The 19,316-nt window shown below is 40.3% G+C and overlaps 1 protein-coding gene across 1 annotated transcript; it reads right to left on the minus strand.

The window, feature by feature from the left end:
• Positions 1-8,342: 8,342 nt before the first annotated feature.
• LOC103416803 (uncharacterized) lies at positions 8,343-16,072 on the minus strand. The gene is made up of 10 exons (XM_008355026.3): positions 15,700-16,072; positions 13,012-15,485; positions 12,824-12,928; positions 12,548-12,700; positions 11,955-12,118; positions 11,678-11,825; positions 11,459-11,581; positions 11,277-11,364; positions 8,643-9,073; positions 8,343-8,528 (listed from the first exon to the last, which is right to left on the minus strand). The coding sequence occupies exons 2-9, from the start codon at positions 15,382-15,384 to the stop codon at positions 8,907-8,909; spliced, it is 3,321 nt and encodes a 1,106-aa protein (XP_008353248.2). The 5' UTR covers positions 15,385-15,485; positions 15,700-16,072; the 3' UTR covers positions 8,343-8,528; positions 8,643-8,906.
• Between the last annotated feature and the right edge of the window lie 3,244 nt (positions 16,073-19,316).

Below are 19,316 nucleotides of genomic sequence, written 5' to 3' on the forward strand. Positions count from 1 at the left end.
TCTCTAAGTGCAGAAAACCTTAGTTCTTGAGAGGGAAGCTTTCCTCACTTATGGATTGGCCATTCTTAAAACCATGCATGTATGGACAATCTCTCTCTTGCTAAACCAATAAGTTTTTTACCTCACCAAGGCAAGTTCCAATTCATTGTAATCATGCAATCATCGCTAATTTGGAGTCATTGATTCAACTAGAATGCTTCATAAGACGTGCTATTTTTGTTTTTAAAGTTGTTGATGCACAAAACCAGAGGGGTCTTGGAACAACGTAAATCTGACCGTGAATCTGCAAGAAAGTAAATAACATAAGATGTATCATGGTTCACCCCAATGTTTGGGCTACGTCCACACTGATATTTGTAATTCTCTGTTTGTGAGGGAGAAAGATAGAGAGAGCTTCTGAGGGTGAGAGAGCCCTTCCATGGCCTAAGAATTGGCATTCCCTAATGAGGAGAGTGAGGGGTCATTTTATAGAATAAGGGCTCCTATTTGCCCCTTCTTTTATTACATAATGATATTTGAGTCCCCTGAGTATTTATACGAAGTCTAAATATGGAAGCCCTAAGTATGGTACAAACAGTAGTCCCACAAGTCTTTAGTCAAGAGAGTCTTTTGGCTGGAGACTTGAAATTCAGTCCATGTGTGGGCCAAAGTAACTAGATGTTGTCTAGAACTGATACTCGATATGAGGCGGTGCTCAATCTGAAATAATGCTTAACCAGAAGTAGCACATGCTGCAAAGATGTTCTGCTTGTGGCTTATGTTACCTTGGTTGGTTCGGCTTGTGGTGTTTGAAGATGAGGGAGTCCCTTTTATAGAATAAGGGCTCGCTCTTCAATACATAAATGATGGGCTAGAGTTGATGCTCGCGGCGAGACGGTTGCTCAGTAGGCGGCGATGCTCTCTAATGATGGTGAGGGAGTCCCTTTTATAAAATAAGGGCTCGCTCCTCAATACATAAGTGATGAGTTAGGAGTGATGCTCGCGACGAGGCGGTTGCTCAGCAGGCAGCGATGCTCTCTAATGATGGTGAGGGAGTCTCTTTTATAAAATAAGGGCTCGCTCCTCAATACATGGATAATGGGTGCTCTCTAATGAAAGTGAGGGAGTCCCTTTTATAGAATAAGGGCTCGCTCCTCAATACATAAATAATAGGCTAAGTCCCCCAAGTATTTTTCATGAGGCCCAGTCGTGGCCCAATATATTGTACATAATGTAGTCCCCCAAGTCTTCGGTCAATAGAGTCTGATGGTTGGAGACTTCAAATTGAATCTATGTATGGGCCGAAGTGGCGGTTGTTCGAATGCGATATTTGTATACCCTGCACTGAAGCTTTGTAGGTCAAGCTTTGCAAGTGAAGCTTTTGAAGCTAGAGCTCTGTGAATGAAGCTTTTGAAGCTGGAGCTTTGTAAATGAAGCTTTTGAAGCTGATTGACATGAGTGATGCTCATAAATGTTTATGTTGATTAACATGAGTGATGCTCATCGATGTTGACATGAGTGATGCTCATGAATGTTGACATGAGTGATGCTCATAAATGTTTATGTTGATTGACATGAGTGATGCTCATCGATGTTGACATGAGTGATGCTCATGAATGTTGACATGAGTGATGCTCATGAATGATGGTCATGAATGTTTATGTATGATTGACATGAGTGATGCTCATGAATGTTTATGTATGATTGACATGAGTGATGCTCATGTATAATTTTGGAGTACTTGATGTACTTTTGATCACCTAGTGGGTGATAATAGTGGCAAGATGCCGAATAATTTTGGAGTACTGGGCGTACTTTTGATTACCTGGTTGGTGGTAATAGCGGCAGACTGCCGAATAATTTTTTGTAGTACTGGACGTACTTTTGATCATCTGGTTGGTGATAATAGAGGGCCTGGCTCTTTTGGGCATATAGGCCTTCGCCCTCCACATAACATTCCAGCCCATTATTTTGGGCTTATTGTTTTTTTATTTTTTATTTTTTATTTTTTTATTACCCTCTGATGGGGTTTATACAGATGTCTCCGAAAGATAAGAAAAATAAATTACATCATTCAAAAAATAAATCCGACCCTCTGCTCAATGGGTCACAACCATAATTCCCTTTTTGCATGCCATCACCACCGCAATTATGTCTGCTTCTTTTTCTTTCTGCTTTTACTTTGTTTTTCTGCTTTGCTTTTGCTTTCGGCCTGATTGCTGCTGGGACCTTTTGTTTTCTGCTTTGCTTTTGCTTTTCGCTTTTTCGACAGGCTGATGGATGGAAATGATGGCATTGTATGGCTCCACAACTATCCTTTGGGTGAGGCTGTAGCTTTTGATAAAGAAGTTCTTATTTTCCTGCACGTTCTAACCTTCCCAGAGGTCCTTTTTCCTTTGGAAACAATCACCACAAGAATCTCATCCTCACGGGACCAATTCCCCTCCTCTGAAGCGTCCTACAGTGCCATCAAAGTATCCTTCCCACCACCTTCATGCGCTGGCTCCACTTTACCGAACGCATAGTCCACGTCACCTGATGGCTCAACTCTCTCTGCAAAGCCTCAATTATATCCTTGGCAATCAACCGAACTTGCACGCTATCCGGGTGTATGGCGGGCAAAATGTCCCATTTGAAACTCTCTTTCATTTGCTGGAATTAGGTCTCCCCCAACCTCTTCTCTAAGGTTTTCGACAAAATTATAAAATGGGTTTGCTTCGTGTACGGAATCGTCTCCAAGTTCCCAAAATACAAAGTGATCCATAACCTACAACACCCACAATCGAAACGTTCCTAGGATTCTCAAACCACTTTCGACGGCCGCTCGGCTTGAAGTGGTGAACCCGGATCCGGTCGACGTAGTAATATCTCAGTGCAATCAAGAGAGGGGCTTTTGTACCTTGTTGTTCTTGTGATTCTACCAAGTTGTGGAATTGATTTGTGTAAAATTGAAGAACTAGAAGAAAACCCAGAAAACTTAGATGTGCTGGAGACCGGGGTGGGAGACCCAGTTGAAAAAACACGAGAAATGGGCTCTCTGCCGGCGGGTTTTAGGGCAATCCTTGCCGTGAAGCCGCGAGAGGAGTCAAGTTCGAGCTTTGTTCTTGTACGATCCTATCTCGAATTGGATGTATCAAACAAACGAGAAAGATGAATGGTTTTTTTTTTTTTACAAAGATTTGAAATTTTGGAGGGAAATGGGTTTTGCGTCGACGGGTTTTGTGGGTTTAAGCTTTGGGATGAGCTGGAACTAGGAACTTGGAGACGAAGCAAGGACTCTGTTGCCGCAAGAAAGAGCTCCAAGAAGGAATTGCAGCGAAAGGGTACCAAAACGACGACTGTGCTCCGGAGCGTCCTGTAGTAATGATAAAGAAAAACGACTTGATGGTGAGGCTGCAGGGGCAGGAGAGCGGGCGGAAAGGGAAGCTGGTGATAGTGGTGGAGATATTTTCCATAACGCCGTCGTTTTTTGGTTGACATATGAATTTGATCGAGGCAGTGACGGTGCTATTTTTTGGTCGCCATTTTTTGGTGCCATTTTTCAGATCTGACCGTTGAGATTGAGGGGTTGCTACTTCCCTTCCTACAGATTTGAGTACTAGTCCTGGGATTAAATAATCCCAAACTCTCTCAATCTCTCTCTTCTTACCCAACTCCTCAACTGCTGGTGCCTGCTGTGCTGGGATCTAAATAAAATGTTAAACTCCGAGGAAGGCGATCTTCAGCGGATCTTGGCTTTGGGCCACGTGGTCGTGGGTTGACCCACAAAATCCCGTCAGCTGATAGATTCTCAGAAACCCATTTGCAGATAGCAACCACATCCTTAATTTCTATAAACCCAGTGAGAGAAGGGAATTGCAATCTTTCAGTTTTTAGCTTTTTCTGTTGTTGTTATTGGGTGGGGGAGTTGAAAGAGTGTTGTAGATTGATTTGGAGGACAGGGTTGCTGGGTTTTTGCAGATTCACGATGAAGGTGAAAAAATGAAAGAGAATCGACACAACTTTTCATATCGTTTCCCACAGACGGCGCCAAATGTTGATGCACAAAACCGAAGAGGTCTTGGAATAACGTAAATCCGACCGTGAATCTGCAAGAAAGTAAATAACACAAGATATATTGTGGTTTACCCCAATATTTAGGCTACGTCGACACTGATATTTGTATTTCTCTGTTTGTGAGGGAGATAGATGGAGAGAGTTTCTGAGGGTGAGAGAGCCCTTCCATGGCCTAAGAATTGGCCTCCCTTAATGAGGAGAGTGAGGGGTCCTTTTATAGAATAAGGGCTCCTCACTTATTACATATTTGCCCCTTCCTTTATTACATAATGACATTTGAGTCCCCCGAGTGTTTATATGAGGTCTAAATACGGAGGCCCTAAGTATGGTACAAACAAAAGTATTTTAGGACTTCGCGCCAGAAATGAACTAGAAGGATAGAGAGTTTCCACAGAGGCCCAAATCCAACTCGACCAAAACGTCCCCAACAAGAAAAAATTACATATGCAAACAATTTATAAGATATATTTTGCATAGAGTTTAAATTTTTTATTTATTTCAAGGATTACAAAATTTATTCATGTGGCAGGTGATGTCATGGTTGTTTTTGAGATTGCTTTTGCATTTACAATTTTGCCCCTTTATATTTGAAAGGTGGATACAATCTTATATTTGTATTGTTCTCTCTCTTCCTCATTCGTACTTCTCTTACTTTCTCTTTCTCTCCTCCTTCCTACTTCCTCTACAAAAAGGCCTCTTCACGCTTCTCTCTCTTTCTCTCGCTCCGTTTTCTCTTTCTCTCTCCTCCATTTGTTGCTTCCAGTGAAAATCAAAAGAGATAAAATCTTGGCCTATTACATAAGTTTAGTTTCTTCTTCTTGTTTTTTTTTCTTTTTTTTTTCTTCACATTTGATTATACTAATAATGTGACGACCCATCCCTAGATTATTTATGTAATTTCTTCCCAACTATGTAAATTGTCTATTATGCCCTTGTAGGTGAGTGACGTGGACGTATTTATATCGCTTTTATTTTATTTCTCGCTATCACATTTAAATTATACACATTGTTACGAATGTACGAGAATTTCTACCAGTGTAAAAACACTATTTTAGATAGATTTCGATTCTCTTTTCTATAAGAAATCTAAAATCCTATCCCTAGCTTTCTATTTATCCAACCCATGCCCTTTCCCCTTTTTCTTCACTTACCAATCAACTCCCTCAAATCTCTCTCCAACCCTAATCTCTCCGTCTACACAACAACCAATCAAGAAAGCAAAAAAATCAGAAAAGGAAAATTTCTCTCTCTTCCTTTTCTCTCTCCCGTATACTCTCTCCCTCTGTAAGCACCATAAACGGACCTCAAAGCTTGCAGATCAAACCTAAAAACCACTTCTTTGTGCTCATCTCACCTCCACGAGCACAAACGTACCTTTAAAACCCTGAATGGACAAATTTTCAATGTCGAACTCGTGAGGTCCAAACTCTGTGTTTTGAGTTCCATGTGTTTGTGACCGAGTTACAAGCTCTTAGGAATGTTAAAGGCTTCTATTCAACTCCCCGAGGTCCTTAGTGAAGTTTTGGTGAAGAAACAACGTCGAAACAACCGAGTTTTGAGGAGTTCACTTTTGGCCGGAGCTTTCGAGGTGTTTTCCGACCACCTCCATCCACTTTTTGGACTCCAAACAGGTATAATGTGATTTTACTCTTCATGAGCTTCAAATCCATATAAAGTAGGTCGAAAATGGTTGAAAAATGAAGAAGTTATGCAAGTTTGAAATTTTTCTAGAAATCTGGCAAAGTTTGAGTTTCAGAAGACCGCAAGGCTCGCCGGAGAAGATGACGGAATATTCCGTCAAAGTTGACGGAATATTCTAACGGCGTCAGGTAACGTCGTTAAGTTCTATTATTTATTTAAGATGGACGTCAGGGGCTCGCCTGGGCGTGGGGGTGTGTATGGTCGTGCCTTGGCAGGCGTGTGAGGGCACGTGCAAGGTCCAAAATTTTATCTAAACATTTATGTAGGTTCGTGATGTCAAGTAGATCGATTTCATGTATTTAAATCCTAGGTTTGGGCAAACTATGGGGGTTTTATTTAGGTTTCCATATATGTTCTTTAATTAATTCTATTATAGTTATTTCACATATAGGGAAAACGTATCCCGAGGACGTACGTGGCCAGGCTAGACTCAGGGGCTACGACCCTACGATGTACTTGTGAGTGGGCAGTTTGTTTTATACCTATACATAATTATAGTTTCCATAAATGCGTATTTACTTCATTTTTACGCTTATATTGCCTAGTATCATTATATGTGATATGAATTGTGATAAATGCTACTATATGGCTGGGATATTACTGTCATGACATTCATACATATCTGTACATGCTCATCTTGCTGCACCGGTGTTAGTACTCGCCTCAGGGCCAGGGCCAATCCTTCACGTGTATGTTCACATCGCACCGTTCGCTCGACTTGGATCCAAGTTAGGTGCCAGTCCTATCGGGCAGATTGCATTAGGCAATCCGACTTGTATGTGACCATGCTTCTGCACCAGGCTTCACTTAATCGTAGTACTAGAGTGTATTGATTACACCCAGTCATGTTCGGGTCAGAAATTATCTGTTCGAACTCGTGTGTCAGCTTAGATGGATGAGCACGTAGCTATACTTGTTTTTCACATGATTATATTACTGTGTCATTTGATATATCATGACTTGGCATATTTCTGGTTATAATGATGTTGTATTATTGTTTATATACTTACGTAGTATGTTTTAAGAAAACTATACTTGTTTTACGACGAAAGGTTAGTATATTAAAAAATAAAGGTCTTCTTATAAGCGTTGTTTTGCTGACCCACTCAACTTTGTTTTTTGCCCCTCCAGGACCTAGATAGCTAATTTCTTCGTGGCACTTGAGGAACCTTTGGCAATTCTGACATTATCTTTCGGTTTAGACATACGAATTTATCACTGTTGTGTATTAAGTGTATTTTAGCTGCTTTGACTACTCTTTGGTAGTTGTACTGTCTTTTAAGCTCTGAATAATTGTAGTGGGTTATTCCCATGATTGCGCACTCTTTCATTGTTTAGTATAATTAGTTCTAATTAGTTTTAAATTTATTCACTTTTTCACATCACTTACCCGTATGGTTACATCACCTCACGATGATGGCCAGCATGCTTCGACCTTCCTAGGTCAAGGTGTGTCAAATAAGGTATATGAAATTGGTTCTACAAATAGTTAAACTAATTCTAGTAATAACGATATAAACTGATTTTACATATAGTTAAACTGTATCTTTTCACAAGATTTTTTTATTTTAAAAGTATACCAACTGATTTTACTAATAAAGTTTACAAATTCTAGTAATAACGATATAAATTGATTTTACATATAATTAAACTGTATCTTTTCACAAGATTTTTTTATTTTAAAAGTATACCAACTGATTTTACTAATAAAATATACAAACTAATTATACAAATAGTTAAAATGATTCTACAGAATATTAAGCTATCTTTTTGAGAAGATATTTTTTAACGTATACAAACTGATTATATTAAAAAGTATACAAAACTAATTATATATATAATTGAAACTGCTTCTGCAAAAATGGTCGACAAGGATCAGGCTAATGGCATGTAAGTAATTTTGTTGAAGTTGTGCTGGCTGATGTCTGTTAACTAATGAGAGGCATCGTGAACGGGTTGACGTTTTAAATCTCATCCTTCCTAGTCGGATGGAGACAGTCTACACCAAACACTAGCCAAACAACCTAAACAATTCAGTCCAAACCCAACCTAACCAGTCTCAAATACCAAATCCAATCCTGTCCGGCACACCAGATATGCCCTTAATGTTAGTCCATAAGACAGGCTTCAGTTCCCTTCAATTTAACCAAGACTGCCACCTCATAATAACTACCTAAACAATTCAATCCAATCCCAACCTAACCAGTCTAAAATACCAAATCCAATCATGTCCGGCACACCAGATGTGCCCTTAATGTTAGCCCTTAAGACAGGTTTCAGTTCCCTTCAATTTAACCAAGCTTGCCACCTCATAAAAAAAGCTATGTGGCCACTGCTTTGACCCTATATTTATTTAATATTTATGAAGTATGATACACGTACATCCCGTCCCAATGCATTGGAAACCCTAAGCCACAACAGTAACTGCTACCAAATTAGTAGCTTATGTATTTCTGGGTAAACAGTACCTACCATACATCCTTCTTTGCAAGCAGTAATAATAGAAGCGTAAATAAAAGAAAAGAAAGTCCAAGTTTATTCTTATTTTCCGATCAACTTGGATTCCCGTGGCTGTACTGGGTACAAATCTGAGCAGAGGCCCAGAATACGAGCAAGAACAACAGTTCAATTGCGTAAATTTTGGGAGCATAATGCGTCATTAACGTCTCATGATATAGGCTTTTAAACATGGTAATAACATTTAATGTATATACACATCATTCGGAAGCGACCTTGGTTCAGCTTCGACAGCGGGACCGCCATTCTGGTCTCAACCAAAGTAACTTATAAACCTGCATGAAAGGGCCAAAATTGACTGCATTAATATGGAGTGTGACAACAGAGTAAGGGGATACAAGTCCAGATGAAAATATAAATAAATAAATGGACACACGTTTTGATCGTACCATCATGGCTCCGCTTCGTGTATGATGGAAGCCTTTTCCAGGTAAAAGCCACTGCAAAGCGCATATCCAGCGCTTACCAAAGAAAATTACCATTTCACAGCAGTATACATTAGGTTGCTTAAATATACACTATTAGCCTCAATATACTTGGAAACCAGTGCTGCCCTTAAACTGCAAAATCTATTCTTAAAATTTATTTCCTCTTCGGCTAAGTCCTGGCTAACATACAATGCAAGAAGCGAATCAACTTCATCGAGACTGGAATTATTTCACATTCATTGCAGCAGCCATATTTCTTAGCTTCTGAGAAATTTCAGAAAACGATGGCCTGTGGGAAGGATCAGAGGCCCAACAACTTTCCATCAAAGACTTCCATTCTGGGTCGCACCACGTGGGAATTTGAGGGCGCAACGTGTTGTTCACAATACCTCCTGCAAGCAAAACAAAACAGATTGCAGATCAGAACTAAATACTGTAGCATCCTTGACTGGTATCGTTCAATTGTGGATGCTGTATGGGCATTTAATACCTAGATTAAGAAGCATGCAAACCATTCATATAAAATCTCAAGCACGGCTATAAAACAGGTCTGTGTAAGAGATGACTGCCGTAAGATGCTCAGTCATGGACTGACATAAGGACGAAGACAGCACCGGTAATTGGAATTGTTTTTGAAGAAGAAACAAATTTTTATTGCAAAGAAACAATAAAAATACAAGAGCGGACAAGAAGTCCGCAAAGGCACCGGTAATTGGAGTGAGAGATGACTGCTGTCGGATAATGCAAAATTACTAATACAAAAGGACAAGGATACTTTGTTTTTCTTCCTAGCATATATCTACAAGTTACTAGACCAATTCCTAAGTGTATCAGAATGGACGACAAAAATACAGTGGACGATTTGAACAAAACATGAAATTTACAATTCGAACTGCAAGACAGATAGTTGATACAAACAGCAACAACAAAGCCATTTCCCACTAAGTGGGGTCAGCTGTATGGATCATAGAACGCCATTGCACTCAATTTTGTGCCACATCTTCAGTTAGATCCAAGTACTTCAAGTCTTTTCTTAGAGTCTCTTCCAAAGTCTTCCTAGGTCTTCCTCTACCCCTTCGGCCATAAACCTTTATCACGTAATTGCATCTTCTAACTAGAACGTCTGTAGGCCTTCGTTTCACATGCCCAAATCACTGTAACCGATTTTCTCTCATCTTTCCTTCAATTTCGGCTACTCCTCCTTTACCTCGAATATCCTCATTCATTATCTTATCCTTTCTCGTGTGCCCACACATCCAACGAAGCGTTCTCATCTCCGCTACACTCATTTTATGTACGTGTTGATGCTTCACCACCCAACATTCCATGCCATAAAGCATTGTTGACCTTATTGTTGTCCTATAAAATTTTGGGAATCTTAATAAGACACTCCCTGTACTGTTCACTTTTAACGTTAAGGATATTTTTACCTTGAAAAGTCACTCATGATACTATACACTTACACCTTTATTTTGTCCTTTTGATTAAAAACTAAAGCTTTTGAGGACTTTTCGTTAGTTTTCCTTAAAATTTTCCCTTGAGCTTTAGTGGCATATGACTGTCGCACAACACACCCGATGCACTCTTCCACTGCATCCATCCAGCTTGTATTCTATGGTTGAGGTCTCCATCCAACTCTCCATTTTTTGCAAGATAGATCCTAGGTAGTGAAAACGATTGCTCTTTGCTTTGGTACTTCCTGATCTCCAATCCTCATCCCTAACTCATTTGAGCCTCCGTTTGCACTGAACTTGCACTCCATATACTCTTATCTTTGACCGAATTAGGCAAAGACCTTTAGATTCCAACACTTCTCTTCAAAGGTTAAGCTTCGCATTTACTCATTCCTGAGTTTCATCTATCAACACTATATCGTCTGCGAAAAGCATACACCAAGGAATATCATCTTGAATATGTCATGTGAACTCATCCATTACCAATGCAAAAAGATAAGGACTTAAAGATGAGCCTTGATGTAAGCCTGCAGTTATGAGGAAGCTTTCGGTTTGTCCTTCATGAGTTCTTACGGCAGTCCTTGCTCCATCATACATATCCTTTATAGCTTGAATATATGCTACTTGTACTCCTTTCTTTTCTAAAATCCTCCAGAGAATGTCTCTTGGGACCCTATCATACGCTTTTTATTGCAAACCAGCATAAGGATGTTATATTGCCGAGTGTATGAAAATAGTCTTAAAGATAGGGGGTTTCTTTAAGAACACGTTCAAGTTCTACTATTTGTTTCACATAAGCAATGCCTGAACAAATGACTGAAAAGAGAACAGATGACAAGCAACTTTGTTCTGTCAATTGTCCAGCACTCGTATATATAAAGTGAAGTTAGATCTTACATGGATTTTACATGACAGAAACAGAATTTCAGCTAGAAGACAAATGGAGTTGACATCTGATTGCATATAAGCTTCGCATCAAATACGGAATATCAGCATCCGCAATTATAAGTACGTTCTCAGAGATTGGTGTTGTATTATTAAATAAATAATGAGGGACCCAGAGACAACATTTTGAAAAGAAACGGAGAGAACATATTACGACAAAAAACAGAATATATGCCTACAAATCATTGATTCTTACCAATTATAGACGCACAATGCATATCTGTATATGGCTCTTCTCCCGTAAGCAGTTCCCACATAACAATCCCAAATGAGTAAACATCAATCTACAAAATTGAAAATAACACATAAGATAACAATCTGAAGACTGAGAAAATTAGTGATACTAAATATATGTTCCAAGGGTAAATTCACCATTACCTTCTCTGTTACCATGTTACTTTTCCCGCTAAGAAGCTCAGGTGCCATCCAGGGTAAAGTTCCACGAACACCTCCAGACACTAAAGTCTGTTGTTTTACTTTGGATAATCCCAAATCACCAATCTAAAGAACGTACACACATCATATGAGTCCCAAAAAGAAAAGCATGCTAAGAAAGTGGAAAGGAGGTGACAGAATTTGATATTTAAATCATCCAACCTTGCATACAGGCCGCTGTGGATCTCTCATATTCACTAACAGATTTTCACACTTTAAATCAAAATGTACTATATTTTTTCCATGCAGGTACTCCATCCCAAATGCAGCATCCATAGCTATGATAAATCTTTTACGACGATCGATTGTTCTGATCAATGGCATAATCAACAGATTCATCATATACTAGCAAAGATAAGAAAGCCCTTAAATATAGAAATTGAGAAGAAACCAATAGAAAAAATTAGAAATATTCCTTCCGGGAAAACTAACTACTTACCGATCTTTTTTCTGCAAAAACTGTTTCAAAGAACCATTAACCATGAATTCAGTCACAGTTGCTAAAGATCCATCAGGGCCATTGCGCACAATACCATACATGGAAACAACATTTGGGTGATGCAATGAACTCAGTATCAAAGCCTCCTTCCAGAAATCTGCAATCTGTGAAGACCAAAAAGAAAAATTATCACACCCACAGATGATAATATGAAGAACATACCATTTCAGGAAGAATAATGTCTCCCTCGACAACATATTTCAATAACTTCAGTTCAAAAAAGTGACTATGACAATATTACAGATTAACATATCATTTCATGAAGTATAATTACTCCCCTGACAACTTCCTTTAAAATGACTAAATCTCCAAAACGTGAATCATATTTAATAAATGGTGTAATTATTATTACGATATCAGCTAGCATACAGTCACTATTTCCACGGCTGAAATTTGCAAGAACCAAGATCACATAAAATGACAGAACTAACAATATATAGGGCAGCCCACAAATGGGACAAACAAGGAGGTGCTATGTAATAGGTTATACGAAACTGTAAAATTCGAAAAAAAGAGGAGTGCTCAGTTGTTACCAAACGTTCTCTTTCTGATGGTTTCCCAGCAAAACAACTGGATTTTATTCTCTTTATCGCTATGTCAGACCCCTTCCACTTCCCATGATACACAGCCCCATAAGTCCCAGAACCTAATTCTCGGATCTCCTCTAGATCATCGTTCCTTATTGTCTGTCAAAAAGAAAAACACAATCAAGCAGTTAAAATAAAACCGCATGAAAGACCAAGAAACGTAGTATGGGAGATATGGATGTAGGACTTAAAAATGACACTAAGATGACTGCAAAAAGAAACCTGCAATCCCTTGGCAATAGCTTCTGCCTCCGCCTTCGTTGGCTCGATTTTGGGATTGTTTAGATTATCACTATCACAATCAAATTCCCTTTCTCGAGGAGTGTTCTATAAAACAACAACACATTAAGAAGACAAAAAGAAAACCCATAATCTAATCTCATTTGAAAGGCTTTTCATATAGTTCTCACCGGTTCCAAATTTTTTCCAGCTGCTTCTTTGCCTATTGAACTACTCTTCTCAGGATCAGTACTTTCTTCAACGTTGGCTTTTACCCCCTCAGCCCCCTCTAGTGCAGCTTTTTTAACAGAAGCAATCAACTCCGGTATGAAACTCAAATCATTAACAGAAAGCTTTAAAAGTTCACGAGTAGACTGATGTTCGTCACTTGTTTTGCCAGCATTACCACTTTCTTCTGCAAGCTTACTGAAATTTGAATTTATCGACTCAAGAGATACCACACCACCACTTTTATCACAATGATTGTTTGGGTTTATAACCTCCGTTTCAGAGTTCTCCACCTTGTCCACAATATTCACCTCATTTACTCCAGGTGAACTCTTTTCCTCCAACCTTACAACTCCGGCGACGGGGTTCAAAGGAATAGCACAATTTATCATATCAGGTGTGGACTGAATGGGTTCTAGAGGAAATGCTTGATGATTTTCTTGACAAAGTGCGTTTGGGTTCAACTTTACAGCGTGCCCATAAGAATAGTCTGGAGGAACAGCTTTCCCTTCCAAACCTAACATTTTCTGCGAGGAGTCAACCCAAATATTTTGATTGTCTAATGCAATGGAAAACCTTGGACTATCCTCACGTCTGAAATATCCCACATTAACAGAACCATTCACTTGTGGAGCAGAAACGGATGCTTCATGAGGAGGCGCAGCATGCATTGGGATCTGAACATTTCTCCATACTGCATGTCCAGGTGCATGTCCATGAGACCCCAGATAAATATTATCGCCTCCATAGGCATAAGGAAGATTTCCATAACGAACACCACGCTCTTCTACAGGAGCAATGTGTACATTGGGTAGAGCAGCCACAGATCGTTCGTGAAACACTTCATTTCCCACTTTAGGTCCAGCTCGGTGATGAACATAATTGGAAGAGATGTAATGGCCATCCACCATATTAGGACCAAGAGGCAAATTCATGTTGGGACCATCTACAATGTAAGGATCATTCAATTTCCCAGCTCCAGAAGCATGTGGTCTTGTTTCCTCGGTCCGACAATTCAAATGATGATGTTGAGCCCACCCTCTTTCATGATTTGGAGTCTCATTAAAATGAGGAGGACCATTATTCTGTTCACTTGCGTATATTTCATGGTGCAACTTTGCATCTGGATTCATCATGAAAGTCTCTCTATTTGGAGTACCCTCGCTGCTTGGATTAGGAACCTGCTGAAATCCATTTGCCATGTTTGGTTGCTCAAAATGTGGTTGGTTTCTCTGGAAAGCCATCCGGCAGTGTTCACAAATACTGTTTCCTTCAACAGCATTGTTTCCATGAAAAACGTTACCCGGAAATCCTGACTTTTCACCACCTATAGCTCCACTTGGAAGCAATGAAACATTCTCAGAAAGGTGTTCATATGGAGGCTGATGATTCAATGGCTGTCGTGCATATTCTTCAGGCAGTCTATCTAAACATTTATCGGCTACATCTGGAAACGGCATACGGTACCATGCAGAGGAAGGAGAGGAAGGAAACTCTGCCATTGGTCTTGAATCAATGTGCCCATGATGCCCAGGAGAATAGTATGCAGGACTCCAAGGAGCTTCCATTTCGTTATACCTCTGACTAATTGGTTGATGGTGTTGCCCCGATCCTGCATGAGGTATCTTGAGCTGATGCAAGTTGTATTGAGCCATGGATATATCACAATTTCTCTGGCTATGAAGGCAACCCTCAAGACTTATTGGACTAAAAAATTGTTCAGCTATATGGAGATCATCAACAGGATTAATAAGAGGGGACTCAGGATACTGCTTCCTAAATTCGGAGCCATCATTTAAAGTATTGAGAGCGTCGACATACCTCCTCTCATTATCCCTTTCATCACCCTCATAGTGCGATGAACTATCCTGGTCAGGATGCGAAAACAAAAAAATCCTGAGCCTAGTGAAACCATCGCCAGATCCCAACTTATCATACTCTTCCATCATGTTAGTCACATCATCATCGTTCACAACCGAGACAAGAGCATCAAGGTCCTCATCAGGTTGCTGGTACTTGAGCACTGCTGCCCCTTCATAAAGCTCCCGTATCTTGTTCATCAACTCCTCGAACTTGATATCTTGTGGAACACTCACAATTCGCGTCTCTCCACCCACATACCGGAGTTTCCCATCTTGTGGGCGGGGCAATATACTACCCGAAAAACTACACAGAAACTTAACACGCGGATTCTCCTCATTCAAATTGGGGGACAGAGCAGCAGTGGAATTAGAACCAAAGTGGGGGGTAGCGGAAGGGCTATCCATCAAGTACACAGCCTGATGATTAATTGGGTTCTCGGAGTCACTTAAGCACTCAATTCCTTTGTTACACATGAGTATCGGTCACACCATATAATTTCCAAATATCGAATATTTGAGCCGACAATCATAAGCATGTTCATCAACTTCATTAACATCCTCCATTTATGACAACTCTATCAAAACCACAATAAGCCATAATATTCCCGAACACCAATCCCGCCCACCATTGAAACAATTTCACCAAAACCAAATCAAAAGAACCAAATTTTAGCCAACAACCAATCAAAATAACACCACATAAACCCCAAAAGTTGCAAATTTTGTCGAATTTAGATCCGAATTCAACACAATCCAAATAACCAAATCAAAGAATAATCAAATGGGTACCTGGAAAATGAGAAACAAGGCAAAACACAGATGCCAAAACCCAAATTCCAATCGGAAAATGGAACCTTTGATTGCAGACAGACGCGCGTCTCCAGCCCCCTCTGCCTGAGTTGCGAGCAGGCGGCGATAGAGCAGAGGAGCAAACAGAGTTGCAGAGGCGTGAGAAAAGTAAGAGTGGAATTTACGTGTGAATTGGGTGAGGATAAAGAAGGAGGAGGAGGTGAAGGCGATGGGGAGGAAAGGGGAGGAGATTAAGGGGAAGAGGAAGGACCGCCATAGGCGCGGAGTGGTGGTTTGGTTCGCTTCGCTTTGGGTCGCGTGATTCCAAGATGCGATGCCTGAGTGCCAGGTAGTGTGCCACGTGACACTCCTTGCTATTCGCGTTCTCCTCTAGCACCTTAACTCCTCAGGAATTTTGGGACATGCCTTCTTCCTTCCGAGCCTTCCATCACGTGCACAGCGGCTGCAAGCTCCCACTTTTGATTATTATTTTTTTTTTCATCAGACTCCTCATCTTCTCGTCTCATTTGCGCCAATTTTGCTTCCAATTTGGAATTGGATGAGGACCCCCAATTGAAATTGGATGAAGATCCAAAGTTGGAATTCATTGCAAACTTGAATTGAAAGAGATTGAATTGAAATATATTGAATTTAAAGTTGTGTGAATTATAGCCCAATATCTACCCTATTTATAGCAAAAAAAAATTCAAATCCAACGGCTAGCTGACGTCAGCATGATGTCAGCTACCAACGGCCAGCTGACATCATGTTGACGTCACCTAGCCGTTAGATTTGAATTTAAATTGTAGTTTTTAAATAATAAATTATGTTTGGCCCTATGGCCCTTTGGCCCTCGGTTGGAGACGGTCTTTTGTGACAGGGCTAAAATGAGCCCTTTGGCCCTCTGGCCCTCGGTTGAAGACGGAGGCAAATATGGCTCTGTACTGTTCATTAAAATATTAATATCTTGGAGAATCTTGGAGGGCCAGAGGGCTCAAACGAGCCCTCCGGCCAGCCCTCGGTTAGAGATGGCCTAACGTATGGGCACAATGTCAATCTGCCCTATCAATTTTTCAAGAGTCGCCCAACAGAATGACAAGCGTCGAACATAATCGGGCAATGATGCAAGAATTGGAAGATTTAGATGATATTTGGCTAAAAACGCGTGCAACTTGCTTGTTGCACCAAAAGAAAATAAGCATACAACAAAAGGGTAAAGCAAAAGATGTTCCGTGAGAGGGATTTAGTACGGCAAACAATATTTCCAATTGGAACCAAGGATCCCAAATACAGGAAATGGTTGCAAAATTGGGAAGGTCCTTTTATCATGCACAAGGTTCTCGACAAGGGGCGTATTATCTTAGGAACCGTATAGGGTCAATGCACAAAACACCGATCAATGGAAAATTTTAAAGAAGTACTATCCAGTTATTTGGGAACTGAGAGAATAAACAGTCCAAAACGAAAGTAATTGAATTTCATTTATATCGTGAACATTACAAGATTGAATGAAATTCGTCCAACCACATTTCGACGCTGAGACTTAACATGTAAACTAAGGAGAAGAGGGCATAAATGATTATTGAAGCACTTTCAGCTCTAGCCACTTCACCTCCCCTGTGGTAATCTCGACTTGCCGAATCCTCTTGTCGGCCTTCATTTTCTGGATCCTCCACATCCCCGTCGCATACTTATCAGCCAAGGCTTGTGAGCTTCATAGTCTTTCTCTAGCTGAGAAGCAATGGTAGCCCTGCGCAGTTGAAGTTTGGCAATTTGGTGATCGATCTCGACCATGTTATTTTTCTTTTGCTTGATTTCTTCAATGATAGGCGAAACATCATCTTGATCTATTACAACATTTTCAAGATCATTCTCAACTTGAAGAACTTTCTAGAAAACACCAAAATGAAATCGAGTCTTCTCAAGCTAGGCCAAAAGGTGAACAATGCCCTTGTTGTAGACCAAACCTTCAGTCGCAAGATCATTTAGGCTTTCGTGACAGAATCAAGGCCGTTACTTTGCAAAACCTCCAACATAGAAATAAGGCTTTAACTATTGTAGCTTGGTCAGAGCACTAGATTTGGCAGGAGCAGCAGACGAGCCAACCGTCCCAGACGTGCTGGCAAGAAGCGTATTAAGTTCAACCATCTAGGATGGATGAGGCTGTAGAAGAAAAATATGGTTAGTTTGGATAAAGACATGTTGCGAATTATCGAAGGAAAAATTTTAACCTGCCGAAAAGAGACATCAGCCATGTCTTCTTGGTGTTGATTGAACCCAGATAACTTAATAGCCAAGCCTAATACTTAAGACGACTTTTTAGCTCAAACGGCCGATGAAAGTTGTCTATATTCGAAGGATCATTAAGGCAACCAGGACATGTAAACAACGTTCTTCAGCTTGTCAAACTTTTGGTGATATGACCGTCTTCACCCTTGACAGTTCGACTCGGTTTAGCTCAAGTTCAACAGAAATAATGAATTACGGAAGGTTAAGACTTACTTAAGCCAAAGCAACTTATTCCAAAATGCTGGATTCCTTGTCCTGAGGATAATTCCTTGACTCCTGAAAAGTGTAACCTCAGGATTAACCGAGGTAGGCTCGCAGGCCTCATAGGAGGAATTTCCACCGCTAGAGGTTGAACAGTGTTGTCTTTCTCTTTACCTTTGCCTTGGGTTAAAGAGGGGTTTCATGTTGTATCTCTTTCGACAGAGAACACATTTTCTTCAGCAAGGGTCCAAATCTCATTCACTCTCCTACGTTTAAGCAAAAGTTAGAGCAAAAATTGTAAAATAAGATAAACAAATGCATAATATAAAAGTAAATATATATACCTTTTCGTCGAGGATTTTGGATTTGGCGGGAATATTGTTATAGTTGGCCCCTGGGAACATCGGCCGATGCAGCTTCGGTCGCCCCTTCAACTATTAGAGGAACAACGTTGTGTTGCTTGACTGTCGTTCTTGGAGCTACTAAGGCTGGCTCTTCTTAGTCCTTATCATTTTTGGAGGGAGCTAGGGGTGACTTGGTCTGATTCACCTTTAGAGGCGTCGCCAAGGTTTCCTGACTCCTTAAGGGGTTAGGAACCTAGCATTGTCCCTTTTTGGCTTTACCCACTTTTAGGCATGTGTTGGTTGGCCCAAAAGAACCTTGTTCTTTGGCGAATAGGCATGAGGTATTTTCTTACTACCTAAAGGACTGGTATGGCATCGACCATAGAAGTGGCTTTGGCGGCAAGAGGGCAGCTTTCTTCATTTTGATAGCTACCATCGCCATCACCTCTAAGCTTTTCAAGGTCCACCAACCTAGGAAGAATGAAGGATTAGTGAGCTAAGTATATTGAAATAAACTAAAGGCATATATACTAAAATGCTATATTTAAGAGTGTCTTCCTTTAGATTCAATGCAACAGTCTTTTTCAATCGCTCATCAAAAACTTTACTAAGGACTTCTTGAATATTGCGCCAAAAAGGTCAGTGGCGTGAGCTTCCTACCAATCGAGAAGGTTCCAACAATATCCACCTTAGAAGAGTAGGGTTAAAGACAAAACTGCGAGCAGCACTCGGTGTGCTTTTTGTGCACTTCCTCACAATCATCTTCTTTTACCTCTTGTTCGG

The sequence above is a fragment of the Malus domestica genome, chromosome 16 (assembly GCF_042453785.1).
Source record: "Malus domestica chromosome 16, GDT2T_hap1".
Taxonomy (NCBI): Eukaryota; Viridiplantae; Streptophyta; class Magnoliopsida; order Rosales; family Rosaceae; genus Malus; species Malus domestica.